The following is a 22,083-nucleotide window of genomic DNA, read 5'->3' as shown; positions in this document are numbered from 1 at the left end:
AAAAAAAATTGAAACCATTAACAATCATTTGAAGTTATTGATTACTGACAGCAAGTTGTTAAATGTTCCCTCAAAAGACCAAATATAATCTTGTGGGGATCTATTCTCATTATCCCAGGTTCCTACCCCACCCCCCACCCAATATTACTAATCTCATGTAATTTAAAACTTCAAAAAAAAGAGTCAACTAAACTATTTCTCTGAGAATGTGGGAAAGCCAGCTCCATTCAAGCACCAGCTGCTGGCTTTATCTCCAAACTTTAAACTGGAGTCAACCAAATTTCATTTCATGATCCTGGAGTATTTCAGTTTACTAAAACACTCTGCTCCCTAGCTTAATACCCATTTTCTGTTCTCTGCCCTGCTATGGTACGGCGGTGGAGAAGAATAGAACTGATGGCAATCCTATGGCGGAAGAGGCCAGGATTCACTTACCAGAAAAGAACAAATCCTTCATTGTCAATGCTTTATGCATTCCAGCCATTGTATGGTTAGTTAGGAACAGTCTATTGCAGCTTTGGGAGTGGCTATCAGAGTGATAACAGATTTAGGGCTGAAATGCACCCTTCAGGTGACCCATGGTCGAAGCAGTGTGTGGGGAAAACAAACTATTCCAAAGACATGGTATTTCAATGTGGTACACAGCTATGTCACAGGATTTTGATGTCTACATAGTGCGTTTCCACACTTTGATTGCAAATAGATAATCTTCCTCAGCTGCAGAACATAGAAATAACAAGTCATTGTACAAGCTACAGAGTGCAGTGGATGCAGAATCAATGGATTCAAGAAAGAGATAGATAAATATTTATCTAAAGCGGGATAAAGGGCTATGGGGAAAAGGCAGGGAAGTGGAGTTAGGATGAGATGAAGATCAGCCGTGATCATATAGAATGGCGGAGCGGGCTCGAAGGGCTGAATTGCCAACTCCTAATTCTTTCAGAAAGATGAAATAACTTCACAAGTTCAGAAAGAATAGGATTCAGTTGTTGCAGAAAATCTCAGAAAAGGGCTCAGCAGTAATAATGATCACATTTACTATGCAAGATTATATTGGGTTACAAGTCCAGCAGTGGCTCTCTGAAGTAAATGATATAGCTTCAGGAACTTCAAATAATGTAGAGGAATATAGGACTGGAGAAAAACAAAACAAGTAGACAAGCTGCAATACCGAGGAATTGATTCAGAAAACAGAGTCTAAATCAGCAAAGCAAGAATAATTACTGTGCAGTTTTGTTTTGTAGGGATAGAGAAACTTAAAAAGATTGGATTGTCACCCATCCTCGTGGTGCTGTTAGGTCTCGTGTACTCTGATCTGGAGAGTAGAGAGCAGCCATTTAATAATCCAAGATGGCTGAATGGCAGTGACAAGTCTTGTGTTTGCTTTATCAAGTAGTGAGCAGAGACCATTGGCTATAATGGACAGTTAGAGAATTGATTATGGATGAACAACACAATCTTTTCTCAGCAGTGACTTCTCCCATTTGTTAAATGTTTGCTTTTGTGTAATTCAAGATCCAAATATTAGGTAGAATACACAAACATCCTAGACCCAACTGTTAATTTCAATTCACCTGTCTTGTGACCACTCCCAATGCTGTTACTAGCCCTTCATTACGATGGTGGGGACTTACCAGTAAATCACACAAATCAAATACAAAACGTGTAACATGCACAATATTGAATTCCAAATGAAGTAAAATGAAGTTCATCTCATCTGAACACAATGTGCCTTAAATACTTATAACACTAACTCTGCAGGTCAGGGCCTATGCACAGTGAAAGATTTGTGGGAACTTGTTATTGGATCTTGCATATGGAGGCAGTGAGAGGATCATAATAGCACAAAGTGAAGGTTTTAACAGTCCATTGGCTTCGATTAGTAATAAAGACAACACATTGATACATTGGGAGTATAGTTGATGATTGCTTTGTCGTCTCTACAAAACTCATAAAACTCTGGCTTTAAACATTGATTGTTGTGTGCAGGTTTGGTCTGATCCATCCTCCCATGTGTTTGGACACTGGACATTGAGGAGTGTGGAAGGCTAAAGATAAAGCTCTTCATAGAATGGAGTATTCAAAATGCTGAATCCTCAGTGCAGGAACGAAGGACCATTCCACCAGAACCGTGAGCTGCAAAGAAAATAAACAACCTGTTTCTAACAGAGCCTGGTCTGGCTACATGCACCACATTCAAGGGGTATCTGCAGAGATCACCCACAAATCTATGTTGGAGTTGTTCCTCCCACTATGATTGAGGTGATTGGCTGCCTAACTCATTCCAAATGTTTGACCCTCTGTGAAGCTTAGAAGACAGTGCACTGGGGTAGCTAGAATGACAGCACAAAGTGGTTAGCACTGCTGCCTCACAGCATCAGGGACCCGGGTTTGATTCCAGCCTTGGGCGATTGTGTGGAGTTTGCACATTCTCTCAGTGTCTGCGTGAGTTTCCTCCGGGTGCTCCGGTTTCCTCCCACAGTCCAGAGATGTGTGGGTTAGGTGGATTAACCATGCTAAATTGCCCCTTAGTATCCCAAAATATGTATGTTAGGGGGATTAGCAGGGTATATACGTGGGGTTATGGGAATAGAGGCTGGGTGGGATTGTTATCGGTGCAGACTTGATGGGCCGAATGGCCTCCTTCTGCACTGTAGGGGATTCTATGAAGTACCAGGGCTTCTAACCAGAATGAACATGTGGCACAGTTGCTGTTCTTGAGTCAGTGTGCATCTAAAATCATTGCTTCCAACTCCTGTGCATGTACAAAATCCTGTTTGGGATGCAAGGTCTAAGAAAAATTGACGAGACCTATACTCCCCAAAGTCAAGAAGAATGAAAGGTGCTCCAACTGAAACAAAAGGCTGGAATTTTCCAGCCATTCTTGCCAGCAGAATATTCTGGTCCTGATGGCAAACCCCCACTGTGGGTTTCCTTCGTTTGGGTGGGGAGGGAGGGGCCTCCACGAAACATGCCACAGGGGGTGTGGAAAATCCCACCCAATTTTTTGTTAAAGGGGTTTGTCCTGGCAAGATGTGATTTCCCCAGCTGGAGAACAAGGAATAGAGGGATGGACATTTTAGGACTGAGACAAGAAGAAATTTCTTCCTTTAAAAAGGTTGTGAATCTTTGGAACTTACTCCCACATTCAAGTTACAGTTGATAGATTTGCGTGTAAAGAAACAGGGATAGTGTCGAATGCTGGAGTTGAGGCGGAAAATCAGTCATGATTTTAGGTGGTGCAAAGGGCCAAATGGTCTACTCGGACTTCTTTTGCTCATGTCAAAATTAACAGTTGTCCCAGCGGTGCTCCTCCTTACCTGGGAGTGGTGCTGAGCCCAGTCTGACTGCCCAATGAGGTGTGGACATTTCCAACGGATGTCGTGATTGGTGATGATGGTCTGCTGGACAAACTGGTGGAAGACACTGCTGAGGGGCAAATGATAAAAACCCTTAGAATGACCTTCTACTCAAGCATCCAATCTGGGGGAGCAGAGTCCCCTTAATTACTCCATGGCACTTGTACCCCAGAAAATAAATAACCCCTGCTGCTCAGGTAAGGACAAGAGCAACCAGAGAATCAATTAATCAAAATTTGATGACAGAAGAATATTAGAGCAGACCCAGAAAAAATGATCACTTTCACGTAACTTGGTATTTATTCTGATTTTCCAAATTAACCTATGATGTCTCCACACTGAATTCCTGTGCAGAAGTTTGGTAAACTGATGATTTTGGAGCAGCTCCTTACCTGTTGCGCTCAGACTACTATGCACCTGTGTCACAATCAGAGGGTCAAGGGATCCTGAGGCAGAAACCTACAACAGTTAAGTTCCAAATAAATTAGGTCACAGGTTAAATGCATTGTGCACTAAATAACAAGAGCTACAAGGTTTAGTAGACTGGTTATCAGTGGAATAGTTCCTGGCACACACAATGTCTGCTCAGTGAATGAGCAGCAACTGGAGCTAACAAACAATGAAGACAGATTTCCTATTGGCAGATACTGGCAATGATTGAAAACCTTCAGCTGCCTATCTTGTGGGAAGATTGGAATTATGGTCCGGTGTTAACTGCTGCCAGTCAACCTCACTAGCACTGAAAATGAATCATTAAAACTGGCATCTCATTCATTCAGATTTTAATTGTTGAGTTTTTTCAAAATGTGTTTTTAAATCCTAAAAATTTACAATGTTTACTGTCTACCTGTTATGACATTCTTATTCAGGCTTTCTGCGGTTACAGTCCTGGTTAAGGAGATAAAGTTGCTGTACATGTAGAGGCACTGCTGTTTCTAACTCATTTGCAGCATCTTGCTGGAGACAATGGAAGGGTAAATGGAGAGGGCAAGTCTAACTCATTGCTCTGTCCATTGACTGGTTACAGAATGTTCTGTAAAATCCTGTCAGTGTTCACCAGGTTTAAATGGGAAGAAAGCAGTTGTACAGAATATCAGTGAGACAGATTCCAAGAGGACAAGACAAGACACATTAAAATAATCAGTAACAGCCACCTTCAGGGAGTGAGACTCACCAGCCGCGAGCTGTACATTGGAGGTTTGATGGATGGAGTGGCTGGGTAATTAATCCTCTTCTCTTTCTGACGTCGGTTACAGAACCAAACACGGACTACTTCCTTCTCCATTGACAACTGCTCGGCAATCATCACTATTTCCTCAGAGCTGGGCTTTGAGTTCTGATATGGAATTCAATAATTTCAGAATTAAAAGTTGTTGCATTCTGCACTGCTGTCTAACTATGGGGGTCTGAGGTGATGAGGAAAAAGATATGAGTATGCGAAGATGATGAGGTGTAATTGAGGATGTTTGTTACATAAGGTTACCAAGTGTTGCAGAATTAAGGGAGGTAGATGGAGTTAAGATATGAATCAACAATGATCCAGTTGGATGGAGGAAAAGGCTCAAGGACCGAATGGTTTCCTCATTCACACGCCAGAAAAGCAAGGTGGGAATCATGGAATTCCTGACCTGTTAACCAGACATCTGTTACTGGGAAATCACTGGAGTGTAAAATTTAAGGATAGATTTTGTAAAGGTTGGTCATACCTAGCAAACCCAATTGATTTTTTTTTTTAAATGGAACTAAAGTAGTGGACAGGAAAATGTCTCATTATTTATATAGATTTCCAGAGGCTAAAGATCCCCAAGTGATCATTAGCCAAATTGACGTTTATAGAATTGAAAGCAAATTATAGAAACAGCAAATGACAGGGGACAAAGTTGTAAAAACGGACAGATACTTGAGTGTGATTAGTGGTGTCCCACAAGGATGTTTTGACGCCTCAGCGTTTTACAAATCACTTAATTCAACCTGAGAGGAGAGTGTGCCCTCGACATCAAGGTAGCATTTGATCAAACATGGCATCAAGGAGCTTTAGCAAAACTAGAGTCAATGGGAATGAGGGCAAAACCCTCCACTGGTTGGAGAGTACTTTGACAAATGCAGGTGGTTATGGCTTTAATTAATTGTCTCAATTCTGAGACTACAGAAATTCCTTAGGGGAGCATCCTAGTGTGATGATAATGCGCCTTTAAGAAATATATGTATACCATGGTTCTTGTAAAGGGTATGTTTAGAATTAAGATCTGGTTTGCAAGGTGCCAATTTGTTTAAGAAATCTTTATGATAGCTGGAAGCACAGGCCAAGTACTCACTTTACACCTGTAGTGTTGGTTTTAAGCTAAGCTAATGCATTTGTGTTTATTTAGGATTCCCCTGGGGTTGAGCATTTTGATTGGGGTGATTGACAGGGACAGAGTCCTGTGCTTAACAGGAGGAGCTAAGCTTACAGGGAAGAAATACTGTTTCAACTTCATTTTTTAAATACAAGCAGTTTGCTGCCTGGATTGCCAGGAGGAAGCAGTGACTCTCATTTCTCTCTGAAAAGGCCTTTGAGAGCTTGAGGACTGTTAACCTGAGACAAGTAAACCTGAGTTTTAGAACATAGAAAAACTACAGCACAAACAGGCCCTTCGGCCCACAAGTTGCGCCGGTCATGTCCCTACCTACCTAGGGCTATATATAGGCTTACCTACAACCCTCAATCCTATTAAGTCCCATGTACTCATCCAGAAGTCTCTTAAAAGATCCTATCGAGTTTGCCTCCACCACCATTGACGGCAGCCGATTCCACTCACCCACCACCCTCTGAGTGAAAAACTTACCCCAGACATCTCCTCTGTACCTACTCCCCAGCACCTTAAACCTGTGTCCTCTCGTAGCAGCCATTTCAGCCCTGGGAAAAAGCTTCTGAGAATCCACCCAATCTATACCTCTCAACATCTCGTACACCTCTATCAGGTCACCTCTCATCCTTCATCTCTCCAAGGAGAAAAGACCGAGCTCCCTCAACCTATCCTCATAAGGCATGCTACCCAATACAGGCAACATCCTTGTAAATCTTCTCTGCGCCCTTTCAATAATTTCTCCATCCCTCCTGTAATGAGGTGACCAGAACTGAGCACAGTACTCCAAGTGGGGTCTGACGAGGGTCTTATAAAGCTGCATCATTATCTCCCGACTCCTAAACTCAATCCCTCGATTGATGAAGGCCAGCACACCATACGCCTTCTTAACCACCTCCTCTACCTACGAGGCCGATTTAAGAGTCCATTGGACCCGGACCCCAAGGTCCTTCTGATCCTCTACACTGCTAAGAGTCTTACTCTTGATATTATACTCCTTCATCCCATTTGACTTGCCAAAATGTACCAGTACACATTTATCCGGGTTGAAGTCCATCTGCCACTTCTCCGCCCAGTCTTGCATCCTATCTATGTCACGCTGCAGCTTCTGACATCCCTCCAAACTATCCACTACACCACCAACCTTCGTGTCGTCGGCAAACGTACCAACCCATCTCTCCACTTCCTCATCCAGGTCATTTATGAAAATGACAAACAGCAAAGGGTCCCAGAACAGAGCCCTGGGGCACTCCACTGGTGACCGACCTCCATTCAGAAAAAGACCCATCTACAACCACTCTCTGCCTTCTGCAGGCAAGCCAGTTCTGGATCCACAAGGCAACAGCCCCTTGGATCCCATGCCCTCTCACTTTCTCGAGAAGTCTTGCATGGGGGCCCTTATCGAACGCCTTGCTGAAGTCCATGTAAACCACATCTACCGCTTTTCCTTCGTCAACGTGTTTAGTCACATTTTCAAAGAACTCCACCAGGCTAATTTTGCGGACTAATTTTAAAGAAGGGGCTTAAATTGGAACTCATATAGATTAGAGTTGAGAATTGTATCTTGTCACGTTTTAAGTATTATTCAATTGTAAAATGTTAAGGTAATTCATATGTTATAATTAAACTGTGTTGTTAAATAAAGATTGTTTTGATAAAAGCTTGCCAAAAGGTCAGTAGAATCGCACCTGGAGTGAAACATCATATCTTCACATTAATACCAAAATAACATTGTTGGGGTCTAGTCGGACTTCATAATAACCCTTGAAGTTTCTGATCCGTACCCTAATACTAGGCCCATCCATCTTCAGCTGTTTCACCAATGACCTTCTCATCATAAGGTCAGATGTCTCGCAGTGGAGGGCTCTCTATAGAGTCATACAGTTAAGCATGGAAACAGGCCCTTCAGCGCAACTTGTCCATGCTGCCCTTTTTTAAAAAAAACCTTAAGCTAATCCCAATTGCCCGCATTTGGCCCATATTCCTCTATACCCATCATACCCATGTAACTATCTAAATGCTTTTTAAAGACAAAATTGTACCTGCCTCTACTACTACCTCTGGTAGCTTGTTCCAGACACTCACTGCCCTCTGTGAAAAAATTGCCCCTCTGGACACCTTTGTATCTCTCCCCTTTCACCTTAAACCTATGCCCTCTAGTTTTAGACTCCCCTACCTTTGGGAAAAGATATTGACTATCTAGCTGATCTATGCCCCTCATTATTTTATAGACCTCTATAAGATCACCTCTCAGCCTCCTACGCTCCAGAGAAAAAAGTCCCAGTCTATCCAGCCTCTCTTTATAACTCAATCCATCAAGTCCTGGTAGCATCCTAGTAAATCTTTTCTGCACTCTTTCTAGTTTAATAATATCCTTTCTATAACAGGGTGACCAGAATTGCACATAGTATTCCAAGTGTGGCCTTACCAATGTCTTGTACAACTTCAACAAGATGTCCCAACTCCTGTATTCAATGTTCTGACTGATGAAACCAAGTTGGAGTTCTTTCCCATGCCATTGGGGATCTGGGGTGGGGGTGTTGAGTGCAGCAGTCCCTTACAAGCTTGTATATTTTGCAGTCTTGTGGACCGCATCTCTGAGTTGTGAAAGGTTATACTCCTTTTTTGTTTCCTCAAGATGTATTACTAGATCTTTGTTTGCATTTCAGTGCCACAATCTTTGGGCACGTGTTGCAGAGAGGGAGGACGACCTGCTTGTGAACCTGGCCATCAAGGTCCATAGAAAATAGAAGCAGGGAGGCGGCCATTTGGCTCTTCAAGTCTGTTCCGCCGTTCATTTTGATTATGGCTGATTATCGAATTCAATATTCTGATCCCCCCTCCTCCCGTATCCCTTGATCCCTTTAGCCCCAAGAGCTATATCTAATTTCTTTTTGAAATCAGACAATGTTTTGGCCTCAACTACTTTCTGTGGGAGTGAATTCCACACATTCACCACCCCCTGGGTGAAGAAATTTCTCTTCACCCAAGTTCTAAAAGGTTTAGCCCTTATCCTCAAACTATGACCCCTAGTTCTGGACGCCCCCACCATTGGGAACATTCTTTCTGAATCTATCCCGTCTAACCCTGTTAGAATTTTAAGTTTCTATAAGATCCCCTCTCACTTCTAAACCCCAGTGAATATAATCCTAACCGACTTAGCCTCTCCTCGTATGACAGGCTTGCCATCCCAGGAATCAGCCTGGTAAACCTTTGCTGTACTTCCTCTATAGCAACGACATCCTTCCTCAGATAAGGATACCAAAACTGCACACAATACTCCAGGTGTGGCCTCACCAACACCCTATACAATTGCAGCAAAACATCCTCATCCCTATACTCAAATCCTCTCGCTATGAAGGCCAACATACCATTTGCCTTTACTGCCTGCTGTACCTGCGCGTTTATTTTCAGCAACTGATGCACGAGGACGAGGACTCAAGTCTCGTTGAGTATCCACTTCTCTCAATTTACAGTGGGCAATCTGAGGGGGTCATCCAGCTCAACTATCTGCCACTCTTCTGTGGCTTTGTACTTTGAGATCCTCCAGCACAATTTCAGGCCTTCTGTGCTTGGTGGGCACCATGGGGATAGGGTGTTTTATTGACCCTTTTATTCACATTTTGTTCTGATGTTATAAGTTACCCTGAGATTCTGTTTGATGCAGTATTCTTTTAAGAGCTGCTTTTTAATTTATTTCTCAATTTGTTGATTTAGTTTATTTAATTATCCAAAATAGTATAATCCATTGGCAGGATGGGCACACTAATGTCAGTGTTCACACTCAGGCCGACATCTCAGCATTGAAGCATTGACCACACTCGATCAGCTCTGCAGGGTGGGCCATATTGTCCACATGCCGGACACGAGACTGCTTGAATAAGTGCTCTACTCGGAGCTTTGACATGGCTAGCGAGCCCCAGGAGGGCAGAGGAAATGCTTCAAGGTCACCTTCCAAACCTCCTCGAAAAAGTTCAACATCCCCACCAACACCTGGGAATCCCCGGAAAAAAAAGTAGAGGAAAAGCATCCGGGAAGGAGCTGAACACCTCGCATTTCATCGCCAAGAGCAAGTTGAAGCCAAGCATTGACAGTGAAAGAAGCGCATGGCAACCCAGTTACCATGCAACCACTCCTCCAACCGCCATCTGCCCCACCTGTGACAGAGACCACCAGTCGGACACTGGACTCCTCAGTCACCTGAGAACTCTTTTAGTGGAAGCAAGTTATCCATGATCTCAAGGGACTGCCTCAGAAGAAAGTCAGGAGTGGGAATGTTCGCTGATGATTGCAGATTCAGCAACATTCCCAATCCCTCATGTACTGAAGCAGTATACGCCTAATTGAAGCAAGGCAGAGATAATATCCAGGTTTGGGCTAACAAGTGGCAAGTCACATTAACGCCACATAAGTGCCAGGCAATGACCATTTCCAACAAGAGAGAATCTAACCTTCATCACTTGACATGGCCATTACCACAGATTCCCTCACTGTCAACATCCTGGGGGTCACCATTGACCAGAAACTGAACTGGACTAGCCATATCAATACTGTGGCTACCAGAGCAGGTCAGAGGCTAGGAATCCTCCGTGTAACTCACATCCCAACTCCCAAAAACCTGCACCATCTACAAGGCACAAGTCAGGTGTGAGATGGAATATTTTCCACCGGCCTGGATGAGTGCAGTTCCCAACAACATTCAAGAAGCTCGATACCATCCAAAGCAAAGCAGCCCGCTTGATTGGCACCCCATCCACAAACATTCAATTCCTCAACACTAACACACTTTAGCTGCCATGTGTACCATCTACAAGATGCATTGCAGGAATTCACCATGGCTTCCGAGGCAGTACCTTCTGCTACCATCTGGAAGGGTGGCAGACACGTGGGAATACCACCACCTAGAATTTTTCTTTCTGGTCACTCACCATCCTGACTTGGAACCAAATCACGCCTGCAGTGATAGTGGAGTCAGACACTTTAGGAACATTTAAGCGGTTATTGGATAGGCACATGGAGCACACCAGGATGATAGGAAGTGGGATAGCTTGATCTTGGTTTCAGATAAAGCTCGGCACAACATCGTGGGCCGAAGGGCCTGTTCTGTGCTGTACTGTTCTATGTTACCAGATAGGCAGTGCTGGGTAGACTAATGGGACTGAAGGTGGACAAGTCCCCGGGTCCAGATGGAATGCATCCCAGGGTATTGAAAGAAATGTCAGAGGTAATAGTGGATGCATTAGTGATTATTTATCAAAACTCATTGCATTCTGGGGTAGTGCCGGTTGATTGGAAAACGGCTAATGTTACGCCGCTGTTTAAAAAAGGAAGGAGACAAAAGGCGGGTAACTATAGGCCGGTCAGCTTAACGTCTGTAGTAGGGAAAATGCTGGAATCCATTATTAAAGAGGAGATAGCAGGGCATCTGGATAGAAATGGTTCGATCAATCAGACGCAGCATGGATTCATGAGGGGAAAGTCGTGCTTGACGAACATGTTGGATTTTTATGAAGATGTGACTAGGGCGGTTGATGGAGGAGAACCGGTGGATGCGGTGTTTTTGGATTTCCAAAAGGCGTTTGATAAGGTGCCCCATAAAAGGCTGCTGAAGAAGATTAGGGCACACGGAGTTGGGGGTAGTGTGTTAAAGTGGATTGGGGACTGGCTATCCGACAGGAAGCAAAGAGTCGGAATAAATGGGTGTTTTTCCGGTTGGAGGAAGGTAACTAGTGGCATGCCGCAGGGATCGGTACTCGGGCCGCAACTGTTTACCATTTATATAGATGATCTGGAGGAGGGGACGGAGTGTAGGGTAACGAAGTTTGCAGACGACACAAAGATAAGTGGAAAAGTGAATCGTGTGGAGGACGGAGAAGATCTGCAGAGAGATTTGGACAGGCTGAGTGAGTGGGCGAGGATATGGCAAATGGAGTATAACGTTGAGAAATGCGAGGTTATACACTTTGGAGGAAATAATAACAAATGGGATTACTATCTCAATGGAAACAAATTAAAACATGCTACCGTGCAAAGGGACCTGGGGGTCCTTGTGCATGAGACGCAAAAGCCCAGTCTGCAGGTACAACAGGTGATCAAGAAGGCAAATGGGATGTTGGCCTATATTGCGAAGGGGATAGAATATAAAAGCAGGGATGTCTTGATGCACCTGTACAGGGCATTGGTGAGGCCGCAGCTGGAATACTGTGTGCAGTATTGGTCCCCTTATATGAGGAAGGATATATTGGCATTGGAGGGAGTGCAGAGAAGGTTCACCAGGTTGATACCGGAGATGAGGGGTTTGGATTATGAGGAGAGGCTGAGGAGATTGGGTTTGTACTCGTTGGAGTTTAGAAGGATGAGGGGGGATCTTATGGAGACTTGTAAGATAATGCGGGGGCTGGATAGGGTGGAGGCGGAGAGATTCTTTCCACTTAGTAAGGAAGTTAAAACTAGAGGACACAGCCTCAAAATAAAGGGGGGTCGGTTTAAGACAGAGTTGAGGAGGAACTTCTTCTCCCAGAGGGTGGTGAATCTCTGGAATTCTCTGCCCGCTGAGGTGGAGGCTACCTCGCTGAATATGTTTAAAGCGCGGATGGATGGATTCCTGATCGGTAAGGGAATTAAGGGTTATGGGGATCAGGCGGGTAAGTGGTACTGATCCACGTCAGATCAGCCATTATCTTATTGAATGGCGGGGCAGGCTCGAGGGGCTAGATGGCCTACTCCTGCTCCTATTTCTTATGTTCTATGGTCACTGGGTCAAATCCTGGAACTCCCTCCCACAGCACTGTGGGTGTACCTACATTGTGTGGATACAGCAGTTCAGCACCACCTTCTCAAGGACAATTAGGGATGGGCTATAATTGCTGGCCAACCAGCAACTCCCACTTACATCCCGTGAATTAATAAAAACTTGGAGAACCAGGTACCTGCCAGGAATTGAAGGACTCCAAAAGGTTAATGGAATGGAGGAAGCAAAAGGGGTAGAAGTTATGCTTCAGCTCTACAAAACCATGGGTAGACCACAACTGGAGAATTGGATGGAAATCAGCGCAGATTTATCAGAATGATACCTGGATTTTGAGTAAATATGGAGAGATTACAGAAATTAGGGTGTATTCCCTGAAATTTGGAAGGTTTAAAAGGTGATCTGAATGAAGTCTAAGTATTAACAGAATACTTTTCACCTCTTTTCATTGGGTGGGAATGGAAAATCTCACAAGAGGCCCAAATTGTGGCATATTGGCAGAGTGGTTAGCACTGCTGCCCCACAGTGCCAGGGACCCAGGTTCAATTCCTGGCTTCGGCCACTACGTGTAAAGTCTGCATGGGTTTCCTCCCACAGTCTGAAAGATGTGTGGGTTAGGTGCATTGGCCGTGCTAAAATTCTTCAGTGTACCCGAACAGGTGCAGAGTCTGGCAACTCGGGGATTTTCACAATAACTTTATTGTTCATGTAAACCTACTTGCGACACAAATAAACAAATTAAGTTTCCTCCCCACCTAAAGGCTGACACCCACTTGTGATGTAATGCTGGGATCTCTTCTCCCCTCCCCCCTTACATTATCCATTTGCAGCAATGTGAATTACGACAGGTCTCCCACAGTGTGCGCCTGCCTATCAATACTATCTGATACTGACCAATGAACCTGGACAGGTGTCAGATCTCTCAGTGGGAGAGCATCTTGGGGATAGCGATCATGCTTGCATTTATGCTTACATTGGAAAAAGAGAGGATCAGGCAAGCTAGGAAAGCGTTTATATGGAGTAAGGGGAAATATGAAGACATAAGGCAGCAAATTAGAGGTGTAAATTGGAAGGAGGTATTCTCAGAGAAATGTACTGAAGAGAGGTGGCAGTTTTTCAAGGAATGTCTGTCTAGAGTTCAGTAAGAAGTTTAACAACACCAGGTTAAAGTCCAACAGGTTTATTTGGTAGCAAAAGCCACACGTGTGTGGCTTTTGCTACCAAATAAACCTGTTGGACTTTAACCTGGTGTTGTTAAACTTCTTACTGTGTTTACCCCAGTCCAACGCCGGCATCTCCACATCATGTCTAGAGTTCTACAGGACAACGTTCCGAGCAGACAGGGAGGTGTTGGTAGGTTAAAGGAACCGAGGTGCACGAAAGCTGTGCGGGACCTAGTCGTGAAGAAAAGGAAAGCGTACAAAAGGTTCAGAGAGCTTGGCAAAGATAGGGATCGAGATGAGTATACGGCTTGTAGGAAGGGACTAAAGAAGGAAGTTAGGAGAGCTAGAAGGGGTCACGAGAAGGCCTTGGCAGGTAGGATTAAGGAGAACCCCAAGGTGTTCTATAAATATGTGAAGAGTAAAAGGATGAGACGTGAAGGAATAGGGCCTATAAAAGGTGAAGGTGGGAAAGTCTGTCCGGAACCAGTAGAAATGGCAGAGGTGCTTAATGAGTATTTTGCCTCGGTTTTCACAGAGGAGAAGGACCTGGGTGGATGTACTGCGGGCTTGTGGTGGACTGAAAAGATTGAGTATGTAGACTTTAACAAAGAGGTTATGCTGGAATCTTTGAATGGCATCAAGATAGATAAGTTGCCGGGTCTGGATGGGATGTACCCCAGGTTATTGTGGGAGGTGAGGGAAGAGATTGCAGAGCCTCTGGCGATGATCTTTGCGTCGTCGATGGAGACGGGAGAGGTGCCGCAGGATTGCGGATGTGGTTCCTATTTTCAAGAAGGGGAATAGGGATAGCCCAGGAAATTACCGACCGGTGAGTCTAACCTCAGTGGTTGGTAAGCTGATGGAGAAGATCCTGAGGGACAAGATTTATGAGCACAGAGAGGTTTAGTATGCTCAAGAATACTCAGCACGGCTTTGTCAAAGGCAGATCGTGCCTTACGAGCCTGGTGGAGTTCTTCGAAAATGTGACTAAACACATTGATGAAGGGAAAGTGGTAAATGTGGTTTATATGGATTTTAGCAAGGCGTTCGATAAAGTCCCCCATGCAAGGCTTCTCGAAAAAGTGAGAGGGCATGGGATCCAAGGTGCTGCTGCCCTGTGGATCCAGAACTGGCTTGCCCAAAGGAGGCAGAGAGTGTGCAGAGATGGGTCTTTTTCTAAATGGAGGTCGGTCACCAGTGGTGTGTCCCAGGGATCGGTTCCGGGACCCTTGCTGTTTGTCATTTTCATAAATGACCTGGATGAGGAAGTGGAGGGATGGGTTGGTAAGTTTGCCGACGACATGAAGGTTGGTGGGGTTGTGGATAGACTGGAGGGATGTCAGAAGTTAGAGGGACATAGATAGGATGCAAGACTGGGCGGAGAAGTGGCAGATGGACTTCAACCCAGATAAATGCGTAGTGGTCCATTTTGGCAGGTCAAATGGGATGAAGGAGTACAATATTCAAGGGAAAGACTCTTAGTACTGTAGAGGATCAGAAGGACCTTGGGGTCCGGGTCCATCGGACTCGGAATTTGGCCCCGCAGATGGAGGTGGTGGTTAAGACGACGTATGGTATGCTGGCCTTTATCAATCGAGGGATTGAGTTTAGGAGTCCGGGGATATTGATGCAGCTTTATAAGGCCCTCGTCAGACCCCACTTGGAGTACTGTGCTCAGTTCTGGTCGCCTCATTACAGGAAGGATGTGGAAAAGATTGAAAGGGTGCAGAGGAGATTTACAAGGATGTTGCCTGGATTGAGTGGCGTGCCTTATGAGGATAGGCTGAGGGAGCTTGGTCTTTTCTCCTTGGAGAGACGTAGGATGAGAGGAGACCTAATAGAGGTATATAAGATGTTGAGAGGCATAGATCGGGTGGATTCTCAGAGGCTTTTTCCCAGGATGGAAATGGCTGCTACAAGAGGACACAGGTTTAAGGTGCTGGGGGGTAGGTACAGGGGAAATGTTAGGGGGAAGTTTTTCACACAGAGGATAGTGGGCGAGTGGAATCGGCTGCCGTCAGTGGTAGTGGAGGCAAACTCAATAGGGTCTTTTAAGAGACTCCTGGATGAGTACATGGGATTTAATAGGATGGAGGGTTATAGGTAGGCCTAGAAGGTAGGGATATGTTCGGCACAACTTGTGGGGCCGAAGAGCCTGTTTTGTGCTGTAGTTTTTCTATGTTTCTATCAAGCAGAACGTGCCAGACAAACTCAGGGGGAGTGATTTTGCCCAGGCCATGCCAGGAGAGGCATTGTTGCATGGTGAGTGTTCAATGTTTCTTTTTTTGTATTGGGCGACCTTTAAACCTGGTGCCCAGATCTGTAAAAACGCGAAGTTGCTGGTGGGGTGGACTCAGTCAGTACCCGTCGGTGTGAGGTGATGGGACTCGCTTCTCAGTTTCTTGTGCCAGTTAGCTGAACTATACAGTAGCGAAAGCTGCCATTGGGGCCAGCCACTTCAATGACACTTTTCTCACCTGCTGCAACACTCTGCGTTTGAGACTGAACATTTCTCTCTATCCAAATTATTCTGGTCAAAGTGTCTAGAACGAGAGGACACAGAGGCAGGTGTTTTGGGAGTGAAGTCAGGATGCACTATAGCTGAATAGTTAATCAATTGCTATTTTTAAACCCAACATTGATACGCCTTTTGGTGAACACAATCCTTAGAACATAAGAAATAAGAGTAGATCATATTCAGTCTGATCATGGCTAAACTTTTGCATCAACTCCACTTTTTCACAATATCATCCATGAATAGCAGAACAGATTTGAAGGACTGAGAAAAGATTACATTGATGAAGCACCTTTAACAGCTACTGGATGTCTTAAAAATGCTGATACACAATGAAATAACTTTGAAGTCCAGTTATTGTAATAAAGAAGTGACAGCTAATTTATGCAACGCACATTTCTACAAATCTGTTTTTGTAATGAGTTACCATTGGCTGCAACTGCCCCTGCTTTTCTTTGAAATAGTGCCATGGGATTGGTTACATCCACCCAAGGAAGCAGGTGGGGCCTTGATTGGTTAACATCTCATCAGAAAAATAGCTTCTCTGACTGTGCAGCACTCCCTCCATACTGAATGGAATTTTTGTACTCTCCTGGAGCAGGGCTAAATATTCCCCTTTGCAAACGAATGTTGGAGAAAAGATGAAAAATGTAATAATGGAAAACTCCAACAAAATATTGTGAATGCTGGAAATCTGAATTTAAAAGCAGAAAATGCTCAGCAGGTCTTGCAGCATCTGTGGAGAAACATTCTCTCCCCAGCATTTTGGTTTTATATTTAGTAGTAATAAGTGCAGGTGAGCATCAGAGAAGGGAAAGGGGAGAAATAAAGTCCAGTGCCCTGATGTTAGTTGGTCAAATTGTGTCAGGCAATTGAAAAACCCATTCAGTCTCTGGGAGCTGACCCAACCCGAGCAGAGAAAACACCATAAAACTGCTCACCTCGTGGAAACGCTTCTCTAGAGTTACACGAATATTGGTCTCAATGCTCGTTCGTTTCTTCCTTTTGCGGCCAAGACCTTCCAACCCAGCCAGTTGTGGGGGGAGAGATGTCAGGTTGTTCAGTGTGGAATCAGAGGGGACGTTTTCTACCAAGGAAACATTTACTCAAACATAAATATTACAGCAAGTTAGCATGACAGAGAGCATGTGTATATGCATTGGAGGAAATGTGTACATTCATCCACAATTGGGAGTGGCATACTTGTCCAACAACCTGTCCTGGTCCCCCCATGCCTACACTATAATTAAGAAAGCCCACCAACGCCTCTACTTTCTCAGAAGACTAAGGAAATTTGGTATGTCTACTACGACTCTCACCAATGTTTACAGATGCACCATAGAAAGCATTCTTTCTGGTTGTATCACAGCTTGGTATGGCTCCTACTCTACCCAAGACCGCAAATAACCACAAAAGGGTTGTGAATGAAGCCCAGTCCATCAGTCAAACCAGCCTCCCACCCATTGACACTGTCCACACTTCCTTGGAAAAGCAGCCAGCAGAATTAGGGACCCCACCCACCCCGGACATTCTCTCCCACCTTCTTGAAAAAAAGATACAAAAGTCTGAAAACACGTACCAACCGACTCAAGAACAGCTTCTTCCCTGCTGCCGTCAGACTTTTGAATGGACCTACCTCGCATTAAGTTGGTCTTTCTCTACACCCTAGCTATGACTGTGACACTACATTCTGCACTCTTTCCTTTGAATGATCTCTGTGAATGGTATGCTTTGTATAGCGTGCAAGAAACAATACTTTTCAGTGTATACCAATGTGTGTGACAATAATGAAATTAACTTGCTCATCATATCATCAGGATGTGTGTGACAGGCTCAATGGATATATTGTTGCTAAATCTGATCAATCCAATACAAAACAAATCCCAACCCCCGAGTGTGTGCAGGGCATGTTCCAGTATAATGGGGTTGTCAAAGATCAGGAAAACCTCAATATAATCGGGAAGGAGTTGAAAAGATAAACATTAAATGAGAGGAATACCAGAATGTTATTAGATCAAGAAATAAAACTTGCATTTCAAACCCACAATCACTACCGTCTAGAAGGACAAGGTCAGCAGATACATGGGAACACCACCACCTGCAAGTTCACCTCTTAAATCACATACAGTACAGGAGGCCCTTCAGCCCATTGGATCTGCACCGACAAAACTACACAAATCCACACTAATCCCACTTTCTAGCATTTGGCCCATAGCCTTGAATATTGTGACATTTCAAATGCTCTTCCACGTACGTTTTAAGGATTGTGAGGTTTCCCACCTTTACTACTCTCCCAGGAAGCACATTACAAACTCCCACTGCCCTCTGGGTGAAAACATTTTTTCTCAAATCCCCAGTAATCCTTCTGCTCCTCACTTAAGAACAAAGAAAATTACAGCACAGGAACAGGCCCTTCAGCCCTCCACGCCTGCACTGACCATGCTGCCAGACTTAACTAAAACCCTCTACCCTTCCGGGGACCACATCCCTCTATTCCCATCCTATGCATGTATTTGTCAAGACACCCCTTAAAAGTCACTATCGTATCTGCTCCCACTGCCTCCCCTGGCAACAAGTTCCAGGCACCCACCACCCTCTTGTGTAAAAAAAAACTGCCTTGTACATCTCCTTTAAACCTTTCCTCTCGCACCTTAAACCTGTGCCCCCTTGTAATTGACTCTTCCACCCTAGGAAAAAGCTTCTGACTATCCACTCTGTCCATGCCTCTCAAATCTTGTAGACTTCTATCAGGTCACCCCTCAACCTCCGTCATTCCAGTGAGAACAAACCAAGTTTCTCCAACCTCTCATAGCTAATGCCCTCCATGCCAGGCAACATCCTGGTAAATCTTTTCTGTACCCTCTCCAAAACCTCCATGTCCTTCTGGTGGTATGGCAACCAGAATTGAACACTATATTCCAAGTGCGGCCTAACTAAGGTTCTATAAAGCTGCAACACGACTTGCCAATTTTTTTAACTCAATGCCTCGGCCGATGAAGGCAAGCATGCTGTTTGCCTTCTTGACTACCTTCTCCACCTGCATTGCCACTTTCAGTGACCTATGCACCTGTACACCCAGGTCCCTTTGCCTATCAATACTCTGAAGGGTTCTGCCATTTACTGTATATTTCCTATTTGTAACAGACTTTCCAAAATACATTGCCACACATTTGTCCGGACTAAACTCCATCTGCCACCTCTCCGCCCAAGTCTCCAACTGATCTATATCCTGCTGTATCCTCTGATGGTCCTCATCGCCATCTGCAAATCCACCAACCTTTGTGTCGTCCACAAACTTACTAATCGATCCAGTTACATTTTCCTCCAAATCATTTATATATATTACAAACAGCAAAGGTCCCAGCACTGATCCCGGAGGAATGCCACTTGTGGAGATGCTGGCGTTGGACTGGGGTAAGCACAGTAAGAAGTCTCACAACACCAGGTTAAAGTCTAACAGGTTTATTTGGTGCCACAGGCTTTCAGAGCGCTGCCCCTTCATCAGGTGAGTGGGAGTTCTGCTCACAAACAGGGCATATAAAGACACAAACTCAATTTACAAAATAATGGTTGGAATGTGAGTCTTTACAGGTAATCAAGTCTTAAAAAGGTACAGACAATGTGAGTGGAGAGAGGGTTAAGCACAGGTTAAAGAGATGTGTATTGTCTCCAGCCAGGGCAGTTAGTGAGATTTTGCAAGCCCAGGCAAGTCATGGGGGTTACAGATAGTGTGACATGAACCCAAGATCCCGGTTGAGGCCGTCCTCATGTGTGCGGAACTTGTTCCGAGGCATGGTATATTGGGGAGACCATGCAGACGCTACGACAATGGATGAATGAACACCGCTCGACAATCACCAGGCAAGAGTGTTCTCTTCCTGTTGGGGAACACTTCAGCCGTCATAGAACATAGAACAGTACAGCACAGAACAGGCCCTTCGGCCCACGATGTTGTGCCGAGCTTTATCTGAAAAAGTCATGGGCATTCAGCCTCTGATCTTCGGGTAAGCGTTCTCCAAGGTGGCCTTCACGACACACGATAACACAATCGCTGAGCAGAAACTGATAGCCAAGTTCCTCACACAAGGACGGCCTCAACCGGGATCTTGGGTTCATGTCACACTATCTGTAACCCCCACGGCTTGCAAAATCTCACTAACTGTCCTGGCTGGAGACAATACACAGCTCTTTAGCCTGTGCTTAACCCTCTGTCAGTACCTTTAAGATTTGATTACCTGTAAAGACTCGCATTCCAACCATTATTTTGTAAATTGACTTTGTGTCTTTATATGCCCTGTTTGTGAACAGAACTCCCACTCGCCTGATGAAGGACCAGCGCTCCGAAAGCTTGTGCTACCAAATAAACCTGTTGGACTTTAACCTGGTGTCGTGAGACTTCTTACTGTGTACCCCACTTGTCACAGCCCTCCATTCAGAAATGCACCCTTCCACTGCTACCCTCTGTCTTCTTTGACCGAGCCAGTTTTGTATCCACCTTGCCAGCTCACCTCTGATCCCATGCGACTTCACCTTCTGCACCAGCCTCCCACGAGGGACCTTGTTAAAGGTACCAAAATACTTAAAATAATGTTCCCTCATTATTGACCCTTCTACTAAAGGGAACAACTATCGACCTTGTCCATACCAGGTTATGGGCGGCACGGTGGCACAGTGGTTAGCACTGCTGCCTCACAACGATAGAGATCCAGGTTTGATTCCCGGCTTGGGTCACTGTCTGTGTGGAGTTTGCACATTCTCCCTGTGTCTGTGTGGGTTTCCTCCAGGAGATTCGGTTTCCTCTCAGACTAAAGACGTGCAGATTAGGTGCATTGGCCATGCTGAATTCTCCCTTGGTGTACCCGAACAGGCGCCAGAGTGTGGAGATGAGGGGATTTTCAAAGTAACTTCATTGCAATGTGAATGTAAGCCTACTTGTGACCAATAAATAAACTTTACTTTTACCCCTCAATCTTATACAGCCAATATGCATGGGCTTTAAAAGTTACTTCTTGCAAACATTAAAAAAGAAAGAGAGACACTTTTAGAAGCACCCACTGAGAGAGGTTTCAAAGAGTCAGGGTGCAGGAGGGGCTCTGATGGCCCATTTTTACCCTTACCATGGACTGCTGGGGTTGTGGGGGGGCACTCACCTGCATCGCTCAGCCACTTCTCTAACAGTGGTTTGAGTTTACACATGTTCTTGAAGCTCAGGTTCAAAGCCTCGAACCGGGAGATCGTCGTTTGACTAAAATCATTTCCGTACAGTTTGCCCATTGCTAATCCCACATCACCCTGTAAAGAATGAAAAATATTTTAGGAACACACAGATCCATTAAGCACTTCATGATAAAATGTTGCCATTTTCCTCCCTCAAATGAACTGAGTGGGTCATGACAGAGACACTGTAATCTTCATTGTTCATTTTACTTGGCTGTAAATCATTGGCCCAGTGTAGAAGTGAGCTCCTGGGTTGGTACGTGTGAGGTTATCCACTTCGGAAGGAATAATAGTAAAATGGATTATTTAAACGGTGAAAAATTACAACATGCTACTGTGCAGAGGGACCTGGGGGTCCTTGTGCATGAATCACAAAAACTCAGTTTGCAGGTAATCAAGAAAGCAAATGGAATGTTGGCCTTTATCGCGAGAGGGATGGAGTATAAAAGCAGGGAGGTCATGCTGCAAATGTACAGTGTACTGGTGAGGCCGCACCTAGAGTACTGTGTACAATTTTGGTCCCCTTATTTAAGAAAGGATATATTAGCTTTGGAGGTGGTACAGAGAAGGTTCACCAGGTTGATTCCAGAGATGAGGGGGTTAGCTTATGAGGAGAGATCGAGTAGACTGGGCCTGTACTCATTGGAGTTTAGAAGGTTGAGGGGAGATCTCATAGAGACATGCAAGATAATGAAGGGGCTCGACAGGGTAGAAGCAGCGAGGTTATTTCCACTTA

General features: G+C 44.7%; 1 protein-coding gene across 1 annotated transcript in view; it reads right to left on the bottom strand.

The window, feature by feature from the left end:
- Positions 1 to 2,096: 2,096 nt before the first annotated feature.
- pou2f3 (POU class 2 homeobox 3) overlaps positions 2,097 to 22,083 on the bottom strand; it is a 59,697-nt gene continuing 39,710 nt past the window's right edge. The window contains exons 7-12 of the mRNA XM_078206365.1: positions 21,281 to 21,422; positions 17,072 to 17,217; positions 4,534 to 4,695; positions 3,752 to 3,818; positions 3,321 to 3,429; positions 2,097 to 2,136 (exon numbers count right to left, since the gene is read on the bottom strand). Of these exons, the coding sequence (XP_078062491.1) occupies positions 2,097 to 2,136; positions 3,321 to 3,429; positions 3,752 to 3,818; positions 4,534 to 4,695; positions 17,072 to 17,217; positions 21,281 to 21,422 (666 nt within the window). The remainder of the gene's footprint in view (positions 2,137 to 3,320; positions 3,430 to 3,751; positions 3,819 to 4,533; positions 4,696 to 17,071; positions 17,218 to 21,280; positions 21,423 to 22,083) is intronic.

This window comes from Mustelus asterias, unplaced genomic scaffold (genome assembly GCF_964213995.1).
Source record: "Mustelus asterias unplaced genomic scaffold, sMusAst1.hap1.1 HAP1_SCAFFOLD_1460, whole genome shotgun sequence".
Taxonomy (NCBI): Eukaryota; Metazoa; Chordata; class Chondrichthyes; order Carcharhiniformes; family Triakidae; genus Mustelus; species Mustelus asterias.
The sequence above is the reverse complement of the archived record's forward strand: the minus strand, read 5'-3'. Positions and strand labels throughout refer to the sequence as shown.